General features: G+C 34.8%; 3 protein-coding genes across 7 annotated transcripts; 2 read left to right on the top strand and 1 right to left on the bottom strand.

Annotated features, from left to right (window-relative positions):
* The first annotated feature begins 143 nt into the window (after nucleotides 1-143).
* LOC142978094 (epimerase family protein SDR39U1) lies at nucleotides 144-2784 on the top strand. 2 transcript variants are annotated; one of them, XM_076122357.1, is made up of 5 exons: nucleotides 144-422; nucleotides 799-1003; nucleotides 1253-1487; nucleotides 1861-2094; nucleotides 2404-2784. In XM_076122357.1, the coding sequence occupies exons 1-5, from the start codon at nucleotides 398-400 to the stop codon at nucleotides 2620-2622; spliced, it is 918 nt and encodes a 305-aa protein (XP_075978472.1). In that variant the 5' UTR covers nucleotides 144-397; the 3' UTR covers nucleotides 2623-2784. The 2 variants fall into 2 exon arrangements, with proteins under 2 accessions (XP_075978472.1, XP_075978473.1); XM_076122358.1 differs by lacking the exon at nucleotides 144-422 and adding an exon at nucleotides 472-590.
* A 131-nt stretch (nucleotides 2785-2915) lies between these two features.
* LOC142978093 (purine nucleoside phosphorylase-like) lies at nucleotides 2916-11444 on the bottom strand. Of its 2 annotated transcripts, none has more exons than XM_076122355.1 (6): nucleotides 11224-11444; nucleotides 9483-9595; nucleotides 8613-8791; nucleotides 7473-7715; nucleotides 3925-4068; nucleotides 2916-3578 (listed from the first exon to the last, which is right to left on the bottom strand). In XM_076122355.1, the coding sequence occupies exons 1-6, from the start codon at nucleotides 11352-11354 to the stop codon at nucleotides 3381-3383; spliced, it is 1008 nt and encodes a 335-aa protein (XP_075978470.1). In that variant the 5' UTR covers nucleotides 11355-11444; the 3' UTR covers nucleotides 2916-3380. The 2 variants fall into 2 exon arrangements, with proteins under 2 accessions (XP_075978470.1, XP_075978471.1); XM_076122356.1 differs by having other exon boundaries at nucleotides 9501-9595.
* Nucleotides 11445-12339: 895 nt separating this feature from the next.
* LOC142978091 (farnesoate epoxidase-like) lies at nucleotides 12340-22780 on the top strand. 3 transcript variants are annotated; one of them, XM_076122353.1, is made up of 9 exons: nucleotides 12340-12875; nucleotides 16183-16434; nucleotides 16673-16898; nucleotides 17508-17688; nucleotides 18320-18419; nucleotides 19531-19717; nucleotides 20457-20574; nucleotides 21356-21494; nucleotides 22465-22780. In XM_076122353.1, exons 2-9 carry the CDS (start codon nucleotides 16410-16412, stop codon nucleotides 22644-22646), a joined length of 1158 nt encoding a protein of 385 aa, XP_075978468.1. In that variant the 5' UTR covers nucleotides 12340-12875; nucleotides 16183-16409; the 3' UTR covers nucleotides 22647-22780. The 3 variants fall into 3 exon arrangements, with proteins under 3 accessions (XP_075978468.1, XP_075978469.1, XP_075978467.1); XM_076122354.1 differs by lacking the exon at nucleotides 12340-12875 and adding an exon at nucleotides 15844-15961; XM_076122352.1 differs by lacking the exon at nucleotides 12340-12875 and adding an exon at nucleotides 15975-16109.
* Nucleotides 22781-22979: the final 199 nt, after the last annotated feature.

The raw sequence follows: 22979 nt of genomic DNA, 5'->3' as shown, positions 1-22979 counted from the left end.
CGTAGTAATCCGATAACTGTATTATTGTATTATTTATCAAAATATATTGTTTATCCCAAGAACTTTTACTCAATCCATCGAATTTCCAAAAAGGTGATAGACAATTAAACTATTTGTTTGTTGCTTGTCAATGTGTTGTCAGTGTCAGTGTTGAGTGTTATGTCAATAACATATTATTATCAGCTGATCAATCGTTATTTGTTATTTTGAATGAACTCGATGTAAATTCTAATGAAAAAGTAAATTAATCTCTCGCCCTGAAAATTATACACATCTTTGACTCCAAAAATCAAAATTACACGTTGTGTAATAATTTACAAAAATATTGATTTGACACATGTCTAATAGCACTGAACATAAAAACTCTACAGATTTGATTATATAATCTCCCAAAATAATGGCAGCCCGGACTATTGTTGTTGGTACGGTTAGATTTTTAATATAATATTTAATTCCTGCGTGTACATAGTTCATTTAATTACTAATGTTGCAGTAATTTTCACTCAATTATCACAATATTACGGTTATCGTTAATAAATAAATTGTAGTCAAATGCAAATAAGCCGGTTGCAATAATTTCTGCGAAGATGGTAACATGATTTTTCAGAAAAAACGGAAACTATGAGCCTTGGATTTGTCAATTTGAGTGACTTCACCTTTTTTACTTGGCCTACCACTGTAGTACTGATTCATTCCAACAATAACCTAACCTGCACGTAAACCGGCTTTGGAAAGAGACTAACGCAAAGGTCAAGTCAGAAAGTGTGACATTATTTAATAAGTATTTTGATTTTCCAGGCGGTGGTACTGGCTTCATTGGCCGTCATCTGGGTGATCTAGTAATAGGCAAGGGATACAATGTAGTGAATGTGGCTCGCATGCCTGGTGCCAACAACATATCATGGACAACACTCGAACACCAAGGCTTACCAAAACAAACAAGTGCTGTTGTGAACCTTGCGGGACAACAGTTTATGGACTTCACTAAAACCTGGACACCTGGGTCAGTAGCCATTTTATATGCTAGGTTCAATAAAAATGACTTTATCACTTAACAGCTTAAAAGTTTTCAAGTTGATGGTTGATATTATAATACAACAATGTCCTTCAACAGGCTTTTGATGGTATAAAGAAACAGATTGGTTGACTATTTAATGACTTCCTAAATTATGAGAATATTTGAATAGAAAAAACCGAATCAAACTTTTGTTATTAATTGAACAAGACCATATAAGTTATTATTTTCTTGCAGTTTCAAACAGAATGTCCGCAATTCCCGAGTGTACACAACTAAAGCATTAGCAACAGCTATAAACAAAAGTACTGAGAAGCCCAAAGTGTTTGTTGTGATCACTGGCGTCGGAGCGTATGAGCCTTCATTTCAACAGAAATATGATGAGTCTAGTCCCACCACTGGTATTGACTTCTTCTCCAGGCTGACCGTTGAGTGGGAAAAAGCTGCTCAAGTTGAACCACCTGTCAGACTTGTAAGTTCATCAATAAATGACTTATTTATTTCCTGTTTTCAATAGGCACATTGGAAATCTAAAGAGGAATATTTATGCTTGATAGAATCAGTTTACCCAAACCAATCTACTAATTTCGTGACTAGATTTCGAAACGATTGTTGCGCCTAAAAAAGTGCTCATCGCGATCGCGTAAGACGTGTGGTCAGTGCCAGGGCGATTGAAATGTAATGTAAAGCCACAGGCTCATTATTACTTGCCTATTTTTGCGACTTTCGGACTTGGAATATGGGGAGGTAAATCAAACTTCAGACCTATCGGCCAGAAGTACCTACTTATTATATAATTAGGCATTTTGAATAACGAAAATAAACTTTAAGTCCTAATTTTTCAGGTAATAATTCGTTCTGGAGCCGTATTAGGCCGATGGGGTGGTATGATCAAAAACATGTTCCTACCGTTTTTCCTCGGCCTCGGTGGACGCATCGGCAGCGGCAAACAGTACCTACCATGGATACACATTGAAGATCTCGCACGACTTATTCTTTTCGCTATCGAAAACGAAAATGTAAAGGGTGTGCTGAATGGTGTGGCACCTCAAGTTATAACCAATGAGGAATTTACTAAGGTAAGCTATTTGTATTATTTATGGCTATTTCTTATTCTATGCAGCTATTTGTATTATTTATGGCTATTTCTTATTCTCAGAAGTACCTAACTTCAGTTCCTACCTACCTAGAAACTGACTTACGAAATGATGAACGATTCATTTCTATTGGTATTCTAGGTAGGAACTGAAGTTACTTCTGAGAAAGTTCTTAGCAAACAATCTTATAAAATTTCACTCATGAATCCCACATATTGCTTCAACGTTTTGTAATTTTTAAATCTTAGCATCTGTCGATCGGTAACTAATCCTAAATTTGTTTTATTTCAGTCCTTCGCAAAGGCTTTAAATCGCCCAGCCGTATTTCCTGTCCCCGAAACTATGCTGAACCTGTTGCTGAACCAGGAAAGAGCAATGATTATGACCAAAGGACAATACGTCGTACCAAAAAGAGTATTAGACTATGGTTTCCAATATAATTATTCTGACATAGACAATGCTTGTCGAGAATTCGCACATTTGTTTCCAAAGAAGCACCCATTGAAGTAGATAGTAGTTATTTTATTAGTCAATTGTGGCTGTTGAAAGTTTTAACGATGTGATTCAAATATTTTGCATTTGTAATCTCGTATCACATTGCTCACGTTGATACTCGTAATTCAGACTAATTTAAGCATTACTGTTAACTTATAATTAAATTGTAGTTTAAAATTGTGGTGTTATTTATGTACATCCTTGCCCTTATATACTTTACTTTATTTAATCAATATCAATCTACGCATTAAAGACCTAAAAAATTGTTTTAAGTATGCAGGTATTGGGGAAGATTATTAAAAGATTGCTTGTTTTGAATTAATTTATTATAAAAATATTTTTTTTACAACTTAATGATATAGCTTATTTATAGTTTGTTTATTAAACACCTAACAGTATTTGTATTCAATAGTTTAGATCTCACATTCATGCCTACAAATATTCTAGCTTAAGAGAAGATAATCATCTAGGTAGTTATAAAAATAACAAGGTAATATAACATTTACCCATTAAAAATATCGTATAAATATTACTTAATAAATAAGATCTATTTTTGGACACTAGGAATAAAATTGTACCTAAAAACGACTAACATCAAAAACTAAACCCAAAGCAAAGTTGTCAAATTGCTCCGATATTTTTGAAGTTACTTGGACTTTACTAGTAAATACTCGATTAATGTTCTATTCGAGAATTCCTATTCACATATTCTCGAGTTCAGTGGTAGTGATGTAGCGTATTGTCGATGTTCAGAATAGTGCTGGGATCATGATTCAGGGTGTGAGCTCGACTTGAGCGAACTTGTCAACTAGCTGTGCGACGAATTGCCGGAGCATGTCTTGCCTCATGCGGCCCACGTCCAGCACCTCCTCGTGGTTGGCCTCGCCAGTGTTGTCGTAGCTCGTCACGCACTCGTTGGTGATGAGAGACAATGCGAACACGTTCATGTCGCAATGTCTTGCCGTGATTACCTGAATTAAATAAACAATAAGAGTTTTTGTCATAAGCCTTATTAAGGTAGGTACACTTTTAGGGCCAACTTTGGCCGATTTAAATGTTATTGACCTTTAGAAATTGTGAAACGAGCTAGATAGGTTGGTACTAAAATGACTTAGATATGTAATTTCACCAACTTTAACGTGACAGAGCCCTTTTGATTATAAAAAAAAATGGTTGGTTGCCGCTAAATTATCGCGTAAAGTAGCTTAATCCTTAATTGACTTTTCTAAACTTATAAATCGCGTATATTCCACCTCAAACTCAGTCATGCAAAAACGCTCATCTATTCGTTCATTCGTAATAAACCGATGAACTTACCTCATGGACAGTAGACATGCCGACGGCGTCGACTCCGAGCATCTTCAACATGCTCAGTTCAGCGACGGTCTCGAAGTTGGGTCCTCCGAGACATGTGTATACTCCTTCACGGATAATGTCGTCCATTTTCAGTTCTTTGGCAACCTAGAACATAAGCATATTATAAGTTTGATATATTTTACTTCCACTACTCATCAGGTTTCGTCGAAAAGGTGGCATTAGATGTATGAACAGCTTACTGCCAAGAGCAAGATAATTATCTTTTACCGTTTTTTTAAACCCTGAAATAAAGTGACTATAATTATGTGTTGTGAGTAATGGGTTCGATTCCCAAATAAAGCTGACTAACTTAAGCGGTACCCTACTGGTTGTAAATCATAATTGTATGTTGGAATTGTAATTTTACTTAATTGTTAGTAAACCACAAGATTAGACCCAGATACCTAGTCTCAAATGTATTATATTAAGACCAATCTATACTTATAATAAATCTGTAGAGAGGTCAATTCTGTACATTGAATATATTTAAAAAAAAACCAATGGGGGATGTTTAGTAACGGATACTGATACCGAATCTGCAATTTATAATTTTCTTTTCTGTCTGTCTGTCTGTCTGTCTGTCTGTCTGTCCTCCGTCTGTATGTGTCGCTATCACGTAAAAACTACCGGATAGAATGCACTGAAATTTGGTATATGCATAGAATAAGTAGTGGAGCAATTTCTAGGATACTTTTTATAGCATAAAATTTCAAAGATTTTTAGAAAATTGAAAAAAATACGTAGTTAGAAATCGTTTGAACCTGCGTTTCCCTATAGAGACCATAGATGGCGTTACAATCCATTTCACAACATTCGCATAGTTAAGGCCCAGCGCAGACCAAGAGGAGCGCAGCGGAGAGGATTTTTTTAACGCACTTGAAAATCAACTTTAATATAATTAAAATAAAGTGCATAATTGCTTGAACCTGACAAAAAATGCTCGCGCGTCCTCGAGGATCCGCGGGTATCCTCGCGCATACTCGAGGACGCGCGAGCATCGTACGAAAAATTTCAATGTTGTTACTGAGTTTAAAGAGAGAGAACGACATTTTTAGGGTCAGCGCAGACCAAGAGGAGCGCAGCGGAGAGGATTTTTTTAACGCACTTGAAAATCAACTTTAAAATCATTAAAATAAAGTGCATAATTGCTTGAACCTGACAAAAAATGCTCGCGCGTCCTCGAGGATGCGCGGGTATCCCCGCGCATACTCGAGGACGCGCGAGCATCGTACGAAAAATTTCAATGTTGTTACTGAGTTTAAAGAGAGAGAGCGTCATTTTTATTCTTCTTCAGTCAAAAGAGCAATTATAATCATGGCCCAGTCTACCATCGTTGACGAATTTTCACGAAAACTGGCCTGTTTAATGAAGAATGGTAACCTAGAAAGTTTTCCTCGCGCAGGCTCGAGCAGTCGCGAGCATGCTCGAGCATCCGCGAGCCGTAAAGAAAATGCTCGAGACCGCGCGAGGATTATTCCGGTCTGTCTGCGCTGGGCCTAAGGCCCAGCGCAGACCAAGAGGAGCGCAGCGGAGAGGATTTTTTTAACGCACTTGAAAATCAACTTTAAATTAATTACAATAAAGTGCATAATTGCTTGAACCTGACAAAAAATGCTCGCGCGTCCTCGAGGATGCGCGGGTATCCCCGCGCGTACTCGAGGACGCGCGAGCATCGTACGAAATTTTCAATTTTGTTACTGAGTTTAAAGGGAGAGAACGTCATTTTTATTCTTCTTCAGTCAAAAGAGCAATTATAATCATGGCCCAGTCTACCATCGTTGACGAATTTTCACGAAAACTGGCCTGTTTAATGAAGAATGGTAACCTAGAAAGCTTTCCTCGCGCAGGCTCGAGCAGTCGCGAGCATGCTCGAGCATCCGCGAGCCGTAAAGAAAATGCTCGAGACCGCGCGAGGATTATTCCGGTCTGTCTGCGCTGGGCCTAACGCGGCGCCTGCCGTAACGATACCTGTTGTTCGCACCAACCAATAGATGGCGTTATAAACCGCAACAAAACATGTAATTTCTAATTAATTTATTTTGATGGCTTTATTGTAAAAAAATACCTTTGAAACATGCTATACATTTATAAGATTTTTAAACATAAATGTTGTATGATATATTACGCAAAAATGTTGGTTTACGTGGGTCCGGTGCGATCGGGATATACTAGATGGCAAACCGAGTAATTTTGTTTGTTGTCGTTGTTCGCCGCAACTGACAGATGGCGTTGTTGTTCGAATCACATAATATAAATTTAATAACCAAATTAATTGGTTGCATTAAGGAAATAAATTGGATAGCTATGAAACAGACTATGTGGGAAGTTTTAAAAAATAAACAACGGATGATATAAGTATAAAAAATAATTACGGGTTACGCGGTTTCGGACGTATCATCGCAAGTATACATTATTACGCGTCTGAAGAGCTCCGGCGCAGATAGGACCTATAATAATATTCTGAATCCAGACGGGTAAGCAATGGTCAGTCTATTATAAGGTATTATATTTTACACTGTAAACTGCTACGGATACAGACGAGAGCGGAAAAGAAGGTAACCACAGGAAATCAGGCCTGCCTGAGCCTGTGTCACATTGTGTGCCTTTCGGGTCCCTTTCGTAAATAACCATTAGATGACAAAAGAGTTGTTAACATTTTTATGTGTAGGTGTATCGAGTGCTTCGCAATTCGCGTGCTCAAACGAATAAGCAACAGTACGAAATTCACGCGAGCGGAGCCGCACGGGTCAGCTAGTTCATAAATAAATTATTATATCAGTAAAAGGCAGTAGTAGTAGACCTTAACACAAATATTTTCAGTTAAAGTCTATTAAAACACTTTGTTACTAATCAAATAGTATACATTAACTACTGACATTGATAAAATTTTAAACGGGCAAAAAAAATGCATTCCGCGGTTCGGATAAGGCATAATTTTTCTTCTAATTATGAATGCTAACTTGTAATACGTCAAAGCAAAACAAGGCAAACAGGAAGAATGCTTGTGCACAACAATAAATAATTATACCGCGCTATATTCGTTTCTAAACACCAAGTTGTAAATCGTAAAAGCGAGTACGACCCTAGATAACCTTGCTCTGTTATGGTAATGAACCGTAGTTGCGTGAATACGACAGTTTCTCGAATGTTTACAAAAGAATCAATAATTCAATGAACATTGAGCATCCCATCTCCAATGCAGTTTTTTCTTTGACACAAGAGATACTGATCCTTATCGTAAGGTCAATGTATGCGGGAGTCACATGGCAGAAAACGGGTTCTGATAAAAATACCGAGTTGATATTTAAACTTTATTGCATTTTTGAATGATCAGTGATTAATCTTAAACATGAACCTGACAATTAAGGATGGATTTTTCCATCGTCAGATAACTTAATTCAAGGGCTTTATGTTCCAAAATCGTCAAAACTATTCAGTGAATAAAGTAACGTACCTACAGTAAACATGGATCAACGATACGATAGAAGAAGGTATAAGATGCGACTTACCTGTTTGGCGATTTTTCTAAATTCGTAGTTGTAAGCTTTGTTCATGGGTGGGAAGCGAGGTCCGAACCTCTCGTCATTAGGGCCGTGGAGTGGGTTGTTGCCCGCGAAGCCCATCATGTTAATGTGATCCTTAACGATCATTACATCGCCGATCTTGTACTTAGGGTTCAGACCACCAGCCGCGTTCGTCGCAATTAATGTTTTTACTCCGATGAGCTTCATCACACGAACAGGTAGACAGCACTGAAATGAGAATATTTCAAAGTCAATACACTTAAGTTACATAAAAACAAGTGCTTATTATCGGTGTTGTACAGCCATAGTCTCTACAATGCTGTAATTATTATCTCAACTCAATAACGTATCTCGTTGTGTAACAAACAATAACACTTATGGGAGGCATGTTTTACATTCTTAATTTCATTGCCGCCTATATCTACGCTCGTTAAAACCTTTAATAAGATAGATGCGCAATAGCAAATTCCTAATGTCGTACTGTACTTTATCGTCGATTAATCGAGAACAAGTCAGAGCATGCTTGCCGAAACGTCCAATTAATAAGTCTCATTACACACGCTTCATACTCGTAGTGGTGACTGTCAATAAACATATTTTTTTCATTATCTATTAAATGCGTATTATTTACAGTGATAAAAAAAGAACAACAGCGTTGGACGTCTTAGGCGTTTATCTTAACGTGTCCATTATTCTCCGAGATGCTCACAACAACAGATAACCTCCTCGCTGGGGGTCGAGATGCTTTACATCAGCTACAGCCAGATATATTTATAAGAATTTTCCATAGATTAAATATTTTTTGCTTATCTATTACTGGCCCGTTGTACCTAGACCTTACATGCAATTTAATCTGTTCTTACATCATAATTCGATACAGGCTAATACGAGCATCGATACTTAATAGAGCACGTAATTTCGTAATGATATTATTTTAATGATCTATATTGGCGACCTACTTTTTGCTATTGGTTATTAAAATTATCATAAGAATCTTCTCGAAACATCTTTGTGTAATAAATCAATATATTTTGAAATATGTTTCGCGAAGCATCTTATCACAGCTATAAAATGGCAGAGTATTTTAAACATGAAAGATTATATATTTGTCAAAACTATGTTTACCTTCCAAAGTGGATATCCCTCGTAGTAGTGGAATCTTCCTTGCATGGCAACGACAGGCACTCCACTGAGTTTACCGAACACCAGTTGTCCATGATGACCTTCGACTGTGCTCACTGGGAAGTTTGGAATATCCTCGTATGGAATGCACACTGAAGCTGTAATGTTTTCAGCTAAAGAGCCTGTTAAAGAAAAATAAACTCGTAAAGTGTCGTCGCTATTGGAGCAAGGCAGTAAACATAATTTTGGCTAATCTACTCGTACAGCTGCCTACTTTTTGCTTTTAAATGAGTCAGGGAAATCCTGATCATCTCTTTGTAATATTTATAGAATTTCCCTGAATATTATTTTCTGGATAATTCTTTAATTTCTTTCCAACATTTAACAGATGAAAGTGGCAGTTGTACATTCGTCAGAGCTATGCGAAGGGAAGCGCTGCACACCAAACAAAATAATATATTAAATTTGTAAGTAAGTAAATAAAAAAGCTGCAAATTATAGTTATTCATAAAATATTATAATGGCTTAATGAACTATGAGGCAATTAATGATGTTAATAAGTAAATAAACAAAATATTCGTGACAGATACGTTACATAGAGTCATAAACCAATAATAACAAGTGTATGAGCATTTCCCTTAACCATTCATGACGGTCGTAATTTCCAGCTAGTAGAGGGAAATTAAGCACAATTTACGAGTAATTGTTATTTAAATCAACCGTTAACAATATTTACATTATTAATCTGTGCATTAAAAACATATTGAATAAATGATGAAATGTAAACATGGTTGGTAAATGATAAAAAATTGTATAATAAAAAAGTATTCCCTTTGCAAACTCCGCATAATAAAAAAGCAAATGAATATATACCCTCGTTCCAATACGAACCCATCCCAGAACCGCAAATAATGCCGATGCTAGGAGTCTCAGGGATGCGGGATAACAGGAAGTTTGCTATCTCCTGCAACGTCTCATATGAGTACCTGGAAAAATATTTATATATTTCATATTAAAATTAGGTGTTTGCATAAACTATGAATCGAATGTACGTATAGTACATACTTAACCTACGTCATCGTTTATAACAGTAGACATTAGGACAAAATATTGGTCACACACAGTTATTCCCCTCTTTTAATTAATGAACCACTATAAAGGTACTTGGTAGTTTTCAGACCGGAAAAAAATAACATATATTTCACATGACCAGTAAAATAGCATCAATAAATAATTTGTACTAATCTAGGCTATAGATAGTAAGACAACGTGCTATTCACTTTAGAATTTGAAGATAAACATCCATTCATACAAGAATTGTCGAGAAATGTATTTATATACAGTATGACTTGGCATGGCCTAATTTGTCTGAACTCAATGAGATAGGAATCATCGCTTGATAGGCGACAATTCAATTCAATATCGGTCCTGACATAACTGCATACTCAATACTGGCTTTTGTTGCAGTTGAAAGATAACATAACGTGTTACTATATGTACCTACCTACTTATTAAAAATTTGCTCGATCCTTTAGTGATACGGTTACGAAAATAGAAACTCAAAGATATCAATCATGAATGTGATTAAAATTGTTTACAAAAAGAATTTAGAGGCTATTTTTAAATCAAAGATGCATTATATGATACCTACACAATATGTCGTGTGTCGTCGATAGGATATGTGCAGATAGATGGAATAAAAAATAAGTACAAGAATGTTTTATAATGTAGTATGCAGTCATTAATTATTCCATTCCTTGGCTAATAAGTATGTGTTTTCTATACGTGCTGTCAATTGCATGTTATTTTGTTCTTCACCTGTACCGTCTTCGTGTTGATGGAGATACATGAGTGCGTACGTGGTCATTACATTGCCTACCGTTCGAGGAAAAAGTAATTGCGAAATTATTTATTCATGACTAAGAGGTTTTTTACCGAACTCAAAACAAACTTCTGCACATGCGTAGTATTTTTGTCAAAATAATTCATAAATTTTACCGATAATTAGACAAAGATAATAAATTACGCGGAACAAATTTACTTTGTGAGTAATATTTTTTCTAGATAACTGTTTGCCAACGATCGCGGTTTTTGCTGATAATATTTTCTATTAGGTAACTAAGTTTATTTGATAATAAAATAATCGCAGAGATTACATACTTCGGGATTTACAAAAGCGGATAAAACAACGCTTGGTAACTAAGGAATATTTTTGTTCTATTTCATAATAATATATATATAAAAAGTTTTCGATGTTTCTTTTACATAAAAATAATGCTTTTCACGGCGATATTCTTTTATTTACTTCTTTATTGCATACATAATACATTTCAATTGATCTCATTTATGCAACTGATTGACTTAACCATTTCAATTTTCAAGGCTGGAGAGGTTTCCGCGCATAAAGATTGATTGTTTTTATTGATATATCGTTTAACCCTTGTTGAAGCTAATTGAATCGATTTGTTATTGATTATGGAATATTTACATTTCTATAAATGGTTATTATGTACCGTACAAGAGGAAATAAGGGAGGTAATATCACAGCATCAAGTAATATAAAACTAAATAATTATTGTGTTTTCTGATGTAATAACATGTAATTTGTACTTACGCGTTGGATGAAGCTTTTCCGTTTCCATTTCCATTCCCATTGGAGCCTTCGGTGTCTACCTCAGGGAGGGCTTTCTTCGCCGGCACGAAGTTCTTCGCGTCGTTAATATCGTTCGCGTTAATTGGCGCCATCACTGCACTTGTTTTAATTGAGAATAATTAACAATAAATAAAATAGTCAGCGTCGATGTTCAGTGATCGATGTCCGAGAATGTAATGCGGTGGACGCCGGGCCGCGGCAGTTTTATACATTGACTCAGTGGACGTTGATGATACAGTTATCGAAAAACAAGTTGATAGGGTCCTTTAGTGTTAACCAGCGGCTGATTGAAGGGTATGTCTCCTTATCTTTTAAATATAATATTAACGGAATATGTAGGTAGGTACTCCAGTTTCAGTTCTAAGTTAAGTCAATATTATTTTTAAAATCTGCATAAATAGGATTTTGAACTCCTGATTACGACTGTCTTGCCCAAGTAATTATTAAAATTTAGTATTAAATAAAATTAAAACATTATTTATAACCCAGTCCAAGCATTGAAAACTTTAAAAGACAAGTTTTTTTTTCCTCAATAAAAAATTTACACGCATCACCAAATTAGACATCTAGGTATGTCAAGTTTGAATCTGATCTCTGTGCATCATACAGTTATGGTTCAGTCGAAGAACGATTGCTGCAAACGTCAATCACGCAAATGTAGTAACTATGTTAGAATTTAGAAATTAATTACTAAGCCTAAGTCTAGTAGTGAAAGAAAGAAAACCTAGTGAAAGAAAATTGGAAATTATAACACATTCAAAATATGCTGTAATGTTTCGTCATTCATAATTAATCAGTTAATCCTGAAATGTTGTTATTAGTACAATTTTATCTGTTTTCGGGCCCGGCGTCGTGTCGCGATAGCCTCTCCCCCTGTGACATAAGCTGATGATGACATAAAAATCTTTATCAGACGAGTAGGTGTGCGTCAATGTATCATTTCAGAGGTTACTGCTTTCCACTTATATACCCTTCGAATATTTTTTTATGCAGATTTTAACTAATATCTTACACTGAAAGTAAAGCTTGCCTGCTTGCACAGCGCTATATTAATATATAGTTATCCCTGTCTTATAGTCGAACTTGCATCGTTTTAGCATGTTAATAGTACGGTCCCGTCTTTAGAGATAAAGAATATTATTTTAGGCAGTCGAAACTGAACTTTTGTTAATCATACAATCAGCCATCACGTGTATTGTCGTGTGCTAGCCGAATAGAGTCGCGTGTTTAGTGACAATTGATTACATGTGTGTATTTGGTGATTGTGTATCTTTCCAGCCAGCAACAACGCAGAATTAATTTATTATGCCGTAAATGTGTACAGAGAAAATCTCTAATAGCGGATTATGCTTTTTTTCTTTTATTGGACAAATATCACAGGAGAGTGTTTCTGAAACTATTGTAAAAAAAAATTGTCCGAAATTATAGATTGTAAAGAAAAATAACGTCACACGATGATAAACAAAAGAGAAAAAAGTGGACTGGTAATCAAACGAAGTAGAGCAAGGAATCTAAACAGATATCAGAAAGATTAGGTACGTCATGTTATCGAAAATCTGGAAGCAGAATCTTTCTGTATCAGTGCCGGAACAGAGGATTTCATAGATTAAGATGTGAGTAGCCTATTTTTTCTTTTTATTTCGTCGTCTATCATTATTTTAAAGTAACCTAAATACTCCTAAGTATCTATCATTTGGATCACACCGTTAAGGTTTAAACACGAAATAACTGGACTAGGCAACTAGTGATCAATTTTCACAATAAATTTAATATAATTTCATGGCCTCGTAAAAACTATTGCTGTAGATTGCAATGTGCACGCGATCTTTCCTGTTAGTCAAGTCTATTTTTTCAGTTCATATAACTTATTGATTTTAAAATAAATAGGTAGCAACATTTGTTTATAAGTGGAATTATTTGTTAAATAAACTGTGACTTTCAACTTTAATATTAGTTAGTAGGAGCCTAGCACACTGCGTTAAACAAAATCCGAGTGCGCTGAATTTCAGATACCATCCGCTTTTCGGTGTTTTAATTGAGCGGATAGAGATATTTCTTAAGGTCTAAATAGACACACACTGAAGCTGACAATAGTCCCAAAACAAAGTACTTACGTCTGTCTAACTTTAAATAAGAATAATCTAACTCTTCGCAATGTTTACATTAAGTAACTATACTTAAAATGATTTTTTTAAGACATAACTTTATACACGGTATAATAAGCAGGCCTGGTTAGTTCCAATTGTATTACATTTTCAAAATTCACAGTATTATATTGATTGATATTCAAATCGAACCATCGACCACACGAAGACGCAAATTCTCGGTACGTAAACAAAAAAGACGTCATAAATTATTATTATGATAACGTATTAACTCATTATTTTTATTTGCAACTGTTTGTACATAAATGTTATTCATGATAAACGATCACCCGTTCATTGTAACAAGGTTCTATGTTAACCCATGATTAGATTATATCTGTCTTTACTAATACCTCAAAAACAACAAAATATACTTATTTGTCTTTGCTGAAAATAACTCATTTTAATTATCAAAATAAACGGTCAAAACAGCGATAATTGTTTATAACAATCGGATGACCTGACACTCAGTCGAGAAGTTACTACACTTATTATTTGCGATTTCAGTTTAAAACTATTTAAATAAAAAAATATTGAATCTACTTTTTGAATTTTCGCGGTCTACTCTGTCACTGTTAATTAGTAACTTGAGAATAAATGGCCAATGAGTGCTAGCATAATTGACAATCTACTGAGTTTACATCATCCAAATAGCTTGCAAACTCACGCTTCAGTCACGCTCAATTTCTGTCAGCGTGAATAATGAATACAGGAATTTCTAGATTAAAGATAGTGCTCATAAATGCTTAGTTAATATCAACAAATTAATTATCGATCGGCCATCGATCTTGAAATAAACAGAGAGTTGATGTAATAACATAGGAAGATAAGTAAACACATAATATATTTACATATTCGGCATTTGGGCACAAAGTAGGTCACTTGCTTCGTCTAAGAAAAATAGCCTGCCATGTATTTTGCTCTGGCACTAAATGACGCCTTACACGCGCTGCAAAATTAATTGCAGTTCTGCATATTACATAATTAAAAATAACAATAAAAAGTAGTATTTCCTAATGAGTTTGTCTCATCAACATTAACGCAATGATTTGATTAACAAGTTCCTTTCAGTAGCTCGAATCTGTGCAGTCGGTACTGTCCAGTATCGAAAGTATGACATTTAGAATTTACTACCAAAATAGTTCTTACAACGCCCGTCAGAGGCGCTAATTAGATTTTCATACAACATTTCTCGATGACAAGCCGGTTGTCGGTAGTCGATAATAGTAGAGAATCGAGCTACAGTTTCATTAACATTCTATTCGATTTTTTTAATATTTGTCGCTGTGACATTTTGATAATCTTATCCTGTTTCGATTAGAACTGTAAACTAATACTGACTGTGACGCCCGTATCTTATTAATTTATCTGTTGTCCTGTTCGCAGTGTTTTGAACGATAAAATTGTCAATTTCTTCTGATATCGTTAGATATATGGACTGGTTAGACGGACTTAAAGTTTATCGGTCAAGAAGGTGTGGCAGCTTAAATAAATATAAAATAAGGTCAATCTAATGAAACTTCTTTCCATTATTAACCCGGTATATCTCTACATACAGGATGTATAGCGATTGAATTGCACCGGCATCATATTTTATATTGTTACACGGTTTTAACAAAATTTTTATTTGTAAACATTATGAAATTCATCATTGATATAGTTTACACGTGTTTAATGATTACCAATCAATATGTCTTATGCCAAGTTATGAAATTATTAAGAGTTACGTCACATTTTACAAAAAGAAATACACGTATTTTGCTGTTTTTTGACGCTGATTCATTCTATTCTCTAAAAAAAGTGTTATTAAGAATATTTTTAATGATAACAAATTATTACGAACGCCTATCTAAGACTACCTTATAGTTCCATGTATTCAATCTACATAAAGAGGTAGAGGAAAAAGGAAAATTATAATATATTAAGTGTAATGTAAGTTATCGAATACAAGTAAACTTTAGTTGTCAAGATCATTCGTACTTCTTACCTTTTTTCAAACTAGGAATTACAAAAACGTTGACTGCCTCTGGTGCAGTTGAAAGTGTATTCCAACTGCTGATCATTAGGTCTCGGGTTCGACTCCCTGTTGGTATTTTATTATTTATTTTTTAATACTTCTCAATGGTAGCCCGGAGATTGGTAACATGCCGTAAATAGCAATAGGCTTGCTCCCTCTAACATGGGACTAACATTGTTACTAGTGAAACGTGGGTTTATTTAATACCCCTCTACACATTTGGGTAGAATAGGCTCGAAATTATACCTATACGTATGGATTGATATATGACTTAGAAAAACATTTGTTTACAAATATTATTATAGAATTCGTACAATAAAGTGATGTTGGAAAACCGGTCTGTATTAGCTCCTCGTGTTTTCATTCCTCAAATTGATAAGATCTGCCTGCATAATTTGAGTACCTTTAAACAAGTTTTACAGATTTTCAAACACAAATCGTGTAGACTACAATAAAGATGACAATGAAGATACGTTTCAAAATACCATTCATCTTTTCAAGAATAATCAGTTCGAAAGATCTACTGAATACTTATTAGGTGAGGAACTTGTACGAAAAAACATTGTGTTCATCATCAGTTTCATCCCTGTTAGCTGTCGAAATGATGCTCCTCATAGCATTTGTGATATTTTTCATATTATTCTTCTCAGACCATATATTCAAAAGACCACGGTTCTATCCTCCAGGTATACTCCGAAAACCTGGATAAGGTATTATAAACTCAATTACATTAAACTAAAGTTCATTTTTCATTTTTAGGACCGAGGCAATTACCGCTTTTTGGCAATTTGTTTTCTGTACTTTTAAAGTTGAGGTCGTTAAAATATCACTATAGAGTATGGCAGGCCTGGTCTCATGTGTACGGGAACATTCTAGGCTTGAGGCTGGGATTAGTAAATGTCGTAGTGGTGTCAGGCAAAGATTTTATAAGAGAAGTATCCAACAGGGAAGTGTTTGAAGGAAGACCCAATGGATTTTTCTTCGTCATGCGATCATTTGGCAAAAAGATGGGTAAGTTGTCTTTTAATTTCTGGCATAAAAAATGCAGCAACACATTTCTCCTTTATTACACAACCAGTAAAAAGAATTAACTCATTGCTTAAATCTAATTAGTTAAACGATTCTATCCAAATTGGTCGTTTAATGACCACTGATAATGATATGTCCGTGTTTTAATATTTAATCACTAGTAACGTTTGCAAGACATTAATTAATATTGGGCAATTTATTCTGGATCAATCTTTTATAGGAATTGTCTTTAATGATGGGTCTTCTTGGACGAAGACGAGGCGCGTGGTGTTAAAATATTTGAAGAACTTTGGTTATAACACTCGATATATGGAGAATTACATTTCTGAGGAATGTAGAGCCCTTGTCAATTTAAGAATGAGTGATGCTGGACAGCCGATACAAGCCAACGATATGTTTCATATCACAATCGTAAACATATTATGGAGGTTGGTCGCTGGGAAAAGGTATTGCTCTATATTTCTTACAAAACATGTATTTTATTTGCATTGTATTAAGGTCAGTTGGTAAACTGGAACCGTCCAAATAGGAAAAATCAAAAGGGAATCTTTTTTCTTTTCTGGTCTATATTGAAGAACCTTGGCTTATTTATTATTATCACTGAACCTATAAAACTTATTTTTAACTTTTGTAATTCTATAAAACTTTATGATTACAGACCTATTTTTAATCAATTCATTCGAATCCTTTAAATTAGTCTGTTGTTAAAATGTTTTGCAACCAAAAGTCCTAATCAGTTATTTACGTGTTTATTATGATGAGAACGGTTATCTAGTAATCAGAAACTATGTCGCAAATTTGGATTAAAACTTTAGGGTGCCAGATTTAGATTAAGTGCTTACTTATCAACGCTAGATAAATTACAGAATGTGTTTTCCCGGACATTAAAACAGGGGGTAAATTTACCAGTAACGAATGACCAATCTTAAAGCTTTTTTTTTGTTTTTTATAAGACAACTCCCGCATTAAGAATTGCTCTTGTGTCGCGAGGACTTTTACAGACATACAAGCAACGGACACAGAGTACAACATAGTCTTCATGTATCAAATTTTAGATATGATTTGGAAGATGCAAAGCTCAAGACATTATGTGATCTGATAACCCGGCTGTTTAATGCTGTGGACATGAGCGGCGGGGTCTTGAATTTTCTACCGTTTTTGAGACATGTAGCGCCGGGCTTATCAGGATATAATGCACTGCGGGCCAGTCACGATTCTATACACAGCTTCGTAAAGGTAAAGTTATTTAAGTTAAATCTTTATATGTGATTTGGGTTAAAACTTACTAAAACTTCAAAAAATAATTTATGGAATAAATATTTTTTATTTGGCCTTTATTATCATAAAATTTTAAATGTTATTTACTTTACAATAAATATAGTTTATGCATCTACATGCACAGTGATTTATCTGTTCAGACTTAAGCAAGATTTTGACCATTTAATTGTAAAAACAAGCTAAAATAAAAATTTGATTTAAAACCCGTAGAAATTACGAGATGAAGAGGTCAAGTTTACAATAACAGTGTATCAAGTACGAGCAAATAAGATAAGTTTATTTAGTTCATGGACTTGTGTTTTGCGTAAGACAATATGGCATATTTTTTATATCAAAATATGGATTTATTTTCCTTACTCTTGGCTGTAAATATTACTCGACAAAGACTGTTAATTTATAAATCTATGTAACCAATCCTAATAGGAATTTAATCTCTTAAACCTAAGAGTCACAAAATATGCATTGTTGTTCTTCATTCAGAGAAACAGGGACAATGCGATCATTTGAGTATAACGATTCTAACAAAAGTTCCTGCAAGTGTATGAATAATTCAGTATTCAACTATCTATAGTCTATGCACAATCAACAGGAAACCATAGAGCAACACGAACAGAGTCTCGACGTCAGCAACCCGAGAGACGTCATAGATGCTTTCCTCATAGAAAAAATGGAACGGAAAGGTCAATCTTGTAAGTATCGTTATACCCTTCTACTTATAAACAACATATAGATAGCTACTGCATTCGTTTAACTTAACAATTTAATTAAAAATATTAATTAATGAAATAACAGACTGCATAATATTTATACATTCATTATCGTGTTATTCATTTTAAGTGCTTTAGTATGCAGGTTTGTGGGAGGCGAATTTATCAGCAGTCTAATTAAAACTTAATAATGATATGCTAAACAAATATTTTTGAAGATTATTGAGCAGAAAAACATACTCGTAACCAATAGGTACCCACAATGGTGATTTAAAGCACGTCAGACCGTACTCAAATCAATAAGGCTTTACTTTAAACAAAAAATATAATTTTGTCGTATTTGCATCCATATTCTTAATTTTTTCTATACCACCGGACAGTACTCTTTAACATTTTTGTTCGGACGATTTACAGGGGGAGTCCAACCCCAGCTTCAAAATTCATTACCGTTTTCAGTGCTTGTCATTATGAATTCTTGAAAAAAAATGTTACCTTTGAAATACTGTTACTACATGGTTACAACACACACCTATAAAATTTTGGTAAAAACCCAACGATGATAAGACAAAATTGTACAAACAATTAGGACCATACAGTATCATACGAATAAAATAAAACTTATATGGCTTGAGCGAAGACGTAGGTACGCGAGTGCTGGACTCGGGCCCAATTTCTCGGTCCGGCAAAGTGCTACGTTATTGGATTTTTACAATTTATCATGCAATGTTCTTCATAGTTACCCGGAGTTTGGTAATGTGTCCAGTATACGGCAATAGTCTCACCCCCTATTATATTGAGTTAAATAGTAAAATAACCATTTACTGCATGAGTATTCTTCATACAACAATAGCACGATTTTGTACAATCGGAACCATCGAAATACGAGAGTTTGACATCTCAAATGTACTACAAAAATGTTTTCTACGATGTCCACTAGAGGCGCTGGTCAGATTTTCATACAAAACTTTTCGACAGCTAGCCGGTTGTCGGTAGTCGATAGTAGTAGAGAATCGAGCTACTGCTTTCACCTTCGAGTATAACACGCGGTATGTCATAAACAAAGAAAAAGTTATTAACAATTAAAGTTTTTCAGTTACAGATGAAGAACTTCAAGTAGTATGCCTAGATCTACTCGAAGCAGGCATGGAGACGGTATCAAACACCGCAGTCTTCATGCTCCTACACATAGTTCGTAACGATGACGTGCAGAAACTGTTGCATGACGAAATTGATGACGTCATCGGCACACAACGAACGCCTTCACTTGCTGATAGGGCACGGTAAGATTAAGATAATGCAATCAGATTTTGCACTCAGTAGGTGTGGCACGATAATGAAAATTTCGAAGTATCGTGACCTTGCTTATTTGGACGTGCCTACTTGATATTGTTAGTTCTTTGCCCTTAGGTATATTAGTCATATACGTCATATGTCACCGGAAAATAACAAGATTCGTTTTATCAACTTACTAGGAAGCTTATAAACTTTCGTAGGATTGTAAACGGGCGATAAATTGTGTTAGAGACGTTCGGTACGGTAAATTAAAGCTGAGACAGTCGATCCTCTTTACTTCTTAAATATAAAATAACAGTAGGTAAATACTAAATAAGTAAAGTTTTAACAATCATCTTAATCACTATTTACGTTTGTTGTTTTTTTCGTGTCTTCATAACAAACAAAACAGATAAAATACTTAATTACGAGTATAATAAATAACAAGCCACAATGCTGAAAAAACTAATTTTTTGTGCATTTTGATATAAACAATATAAAAATATATATAATTATCGTTCGCACCTTAAACGAAAACCTAATGCCAAGAAACCAGTAGCGCACTGGTTAGTAGTGGACACTACTCCGCTACCACTTGCGCTGGGAAGTCCTGGATTCGATTGACACTAATACAAATATTTCGCTGCTTTTAAATAGTGGGACAGTAGGTAATGGGTTAAAAAAAAAAACATTTTTGAGTTTATCCTGTACTATAACTCAATATTACTAAATGGTGTGTTAATAAAGGATGGTGTACACTGAAGCTGTACTGTTGGAATCACTACGTATATCTAGCGTGGCAGCCTTAGGAATACCCCACATGGCGCTAGAAGATGCACAACTAGGCAACTACCTCATACCAAAGGTAACACCTTCGTAATATATGTTTTTACAAAAATGCATGTGAAACAAAGAATTAGTTAAATTTAGAGTTGATTCAAGTTATCTATTCAGACATCTTTTAAATTGTATCCTTATTATTTTGTTTTATTCAACTAATTTGATATTTCCTTGTAGTTGTTACGTATAGTTTGAGCTAAAATAACTAGTTAATTTAAAATTAAACAGTTGCGCTATTCTCTACCACTATCGACTACCGATATCTGGTTAGCTTTTGAGATATTTTGGATGAAAATCTACTTTGTTTCTACAGTGCCTCTAACGGGCGCTGTAGAATCTATTTTGGCAGTACTTTTGAAAAAGCAAACTCTCGATACTTAACAGTAAACGACTGCAAAAAATGTGCATTAACTGTTTTCTCATTTGTAAACAAAAAGATATGCAAACAGACAGACCGACTCGGCGAAGAGACTACATTATATTAATAAACTTAACTAGCTGACCCGCGCAACTTCGCTTGCGTCACATAAGAGAATCATAATTTTCCCCGTTTTTGTAATATTTTTCGCTAGTACTCTGCTCCTATTGGTCGTAGCGTGATGATATACATATAGCCTATAGCCTTCCTCGATAAATGGGCTATCTAACACTGAAAGAATTTTTCAAATCGGACCAGTAGTTCCCGAGATTAGCGCGTTCAAACAAACAAACAAATAAACAATCAAACAAACAAACTCTTCAGCTTTATAATATTAGTATAGATAGGTAGTGATAAAACATCGTGAGTAAATTACTTCATTTCACAGGGCACGTTGCTTTTACTCGCAATGCACGATCTGCATAATGGCAATCACTGGAACGACCCTACAGCATTCCGTCCTGAACGGTTCATAACTAAAGATGGCAATTTGATGCAAGACGAGTGGCTTATGCCGTTCGGAACTGGTAATTATAGCCTTTTTACTGAGGCACTTGGTCTCTAAGCTGCTTTAAGTTTAAGTTAATGCATTTACACTTTAAAACAGTAGCGTTTCGTAAAGTACCGTTTTTATCTTTATATTGAACTAGCTGACCCGCGCAACTTCGCTTGCGTCACATAAGAGAGAATGGGTCAAAAATGTTTCACGTTTTTGTAACATTTTTTACTGGTACTCTGCTCCTATTGGTCGTAGCGTGATGATATATAGCCTATAACCTTCCTCGGTAAATGGGCTATTTAACACTGAAAGAATTTTTCAAACAAACAAACAAACTCTTCAGCTTTATAATATTAGTATAGATTACAAAAATGACAATATATTGTTGACAATAAGGCAATACCTAATAGTTAAAATTATTTTATAGCTGCAAATATTCGTAGTTCTCAGTTAACACCTAATGTGTTTTTCTTTTGCTGTATATAACCTAGCAGTAATCTACTGGCTAATCAGTTACCCCATTAAAATTACTTGTACGTCATACTTTTGGCGCATATACCATTAATGTATGAACTTTAGAAACAGAAAAATATCGTCTTGAGATTCACAGATCCACGTACCAACTCGCTCGACTATCAGTCACTTTACAGACTATTAAAACATTACGATAAACAGACGTAATTAAGTTATGTAATTATCAGGTCTACATGTAAATTAGTTTGATGTGTTCAATGCTCTGCCGTACACAATAATAGCAATATAGCTAAGTAGAGTTATGTGGTCGAAAACTTAAATCACCATAGCCTTTTTTAGTATCTTTGAAATAATTGCATGCTGAAACAACTCTTGAAGATTAAATTAAAGTGCAGTTAAAACTAAACGAACTCTACCAATCTGAGACCTTGATTGGGGACCACGGCGTCTTCCAAACTGTGGAATCCTATTCATGATTTGAAGCCTTTATTATAAGTGTTTATATTTTAATAAACGTTTTTCAGGGAAAAGACGTTGTATTGGCGAAGGTTTGGCACGTTCCGAACTTTTTATGTTCCTGACACATCTTCTGCAAAAGTTCCGAATAAAACTGCCCGAAGGTGATCCATTACCATCAACGGAGCCAAACAATGGGTTATCTCTCTCTGCAAAACCGTTTCGAGTCATTTTTGAACCGAGAGCATAATGTTAGCAGTAGTTAGCAGCTGGGAAAATGTCGGTATTAGTAACCAATGTAACCATTAGTCAAATCGATGTTAGTATTAGAAATACACTAGTTCAAATCTGTGAAACGATTTATTAATTAAATCATAAGCGCTGTGTTAGATCTTTTATTTACACCACAAATATAACGATTGTGACATTATAAAATAGTTCACACTTTACTGTTACTTAAAAATAAATTTAAATCGCCTATACCTAAATAGTCTCTCGTTTCCTACTCATCATTTCCGCTAAAGGTCATAAGTACGATATAATATAAGATTATTATGTCTGTATGTACAAGAACACTTGTATC

Source organism: Anticarsia gemmatalis, chromosome 14 (genome assembly GCF_050436995.1).
Source record: "Anticarsia gemmatalis isolate Benzon Research Colony breed Stoneville strain chromosome 14, ilAntGemm2 primary, whole genome shotgun sequence".
In the NCBI taxonomy this organism is placed as follows: domain Eukaryota; kingdom Metazoa; phylum Arthropoda; class Insecta; order Lepidoptera; family Erebidae; genus Anticarsia; species Anticarsia gemmatalis.
This window is presented reverse-complemented; position numbering and strand designations above follow the sequence as displayed.

What these genes read in the sequence shown, in the direction of transcription:
- LOC142978094 (XM_076122357.1), top strand. Translation starts at nt 398, where the DNA reads ATGGCAGCCCGGACTATTGTTGTTG. An exon ending in AGCCCGGACTATTGTTGTTG is followed by an intron (nt 423 to 798) that starts GTACGGTTAGAT and finishes TTGATTTTCCAG; the next exon opens with GCGGTGGTACTGGCTTCATT. An exon ending in ACTAAAACCTGGACACCTGG is followed by an intron (nt 1,004 to 1,252) that starts GTCAGTAGCCAT and finishes ATTTTCTTGCAG; the next exon opens with TTTCAAACAGAATGTCCGCA.
- LOC142978093 (XM_076122355.1), bottom strand. Translation starts at nt 11,354, where the DNA reads ATGGCGCCAATTAACGCGAACGATATTAACGACGCGAAGAACTTCGTG. An exon ending in GGGTTCGTATTGGAACGAGG is followed by an intron (nt 8,792 to 9,482) that starts GTATATATTCAT and finishes TTTCTTTAACAG; the next exon opens with GCTCTTTAGCTGAAAACATT. An exon ending in GCATGTCTACTGTCCATGAG is followed by an intron (nt 3,579 to 3,924) that starts GTAAGTTCATCG and finishes TATTTAATTCAG; the next exon opens with GTAATCACGGCAAGACATTG.
- LOC142978091 (XM_076122352.1), top strand. Translation starts at nt 16,025, where the DNA reads ATGATGCTCCTCATAGCATTTGTGATATTTTTCATATTATTCTTCTCA. An exon ending in ATCATTTGGCAAAAAGATGG is followed by an intron (nt 16,435 to 16,672) that starts GTAAGTTGTCTT and finishes AATCTTTTATAG; the next exon opens with GAATTGTCTTTAATGATGGG. An exon ending in AGGTTGGTCGCTGGGAAAAG is followed by an intron (nt 16,899 to 17,507) that starts GTATTGCTCTAT and finishes ATCAAATTTTAG; the next exon opens with ATATGATTTGGAAGATGCAA.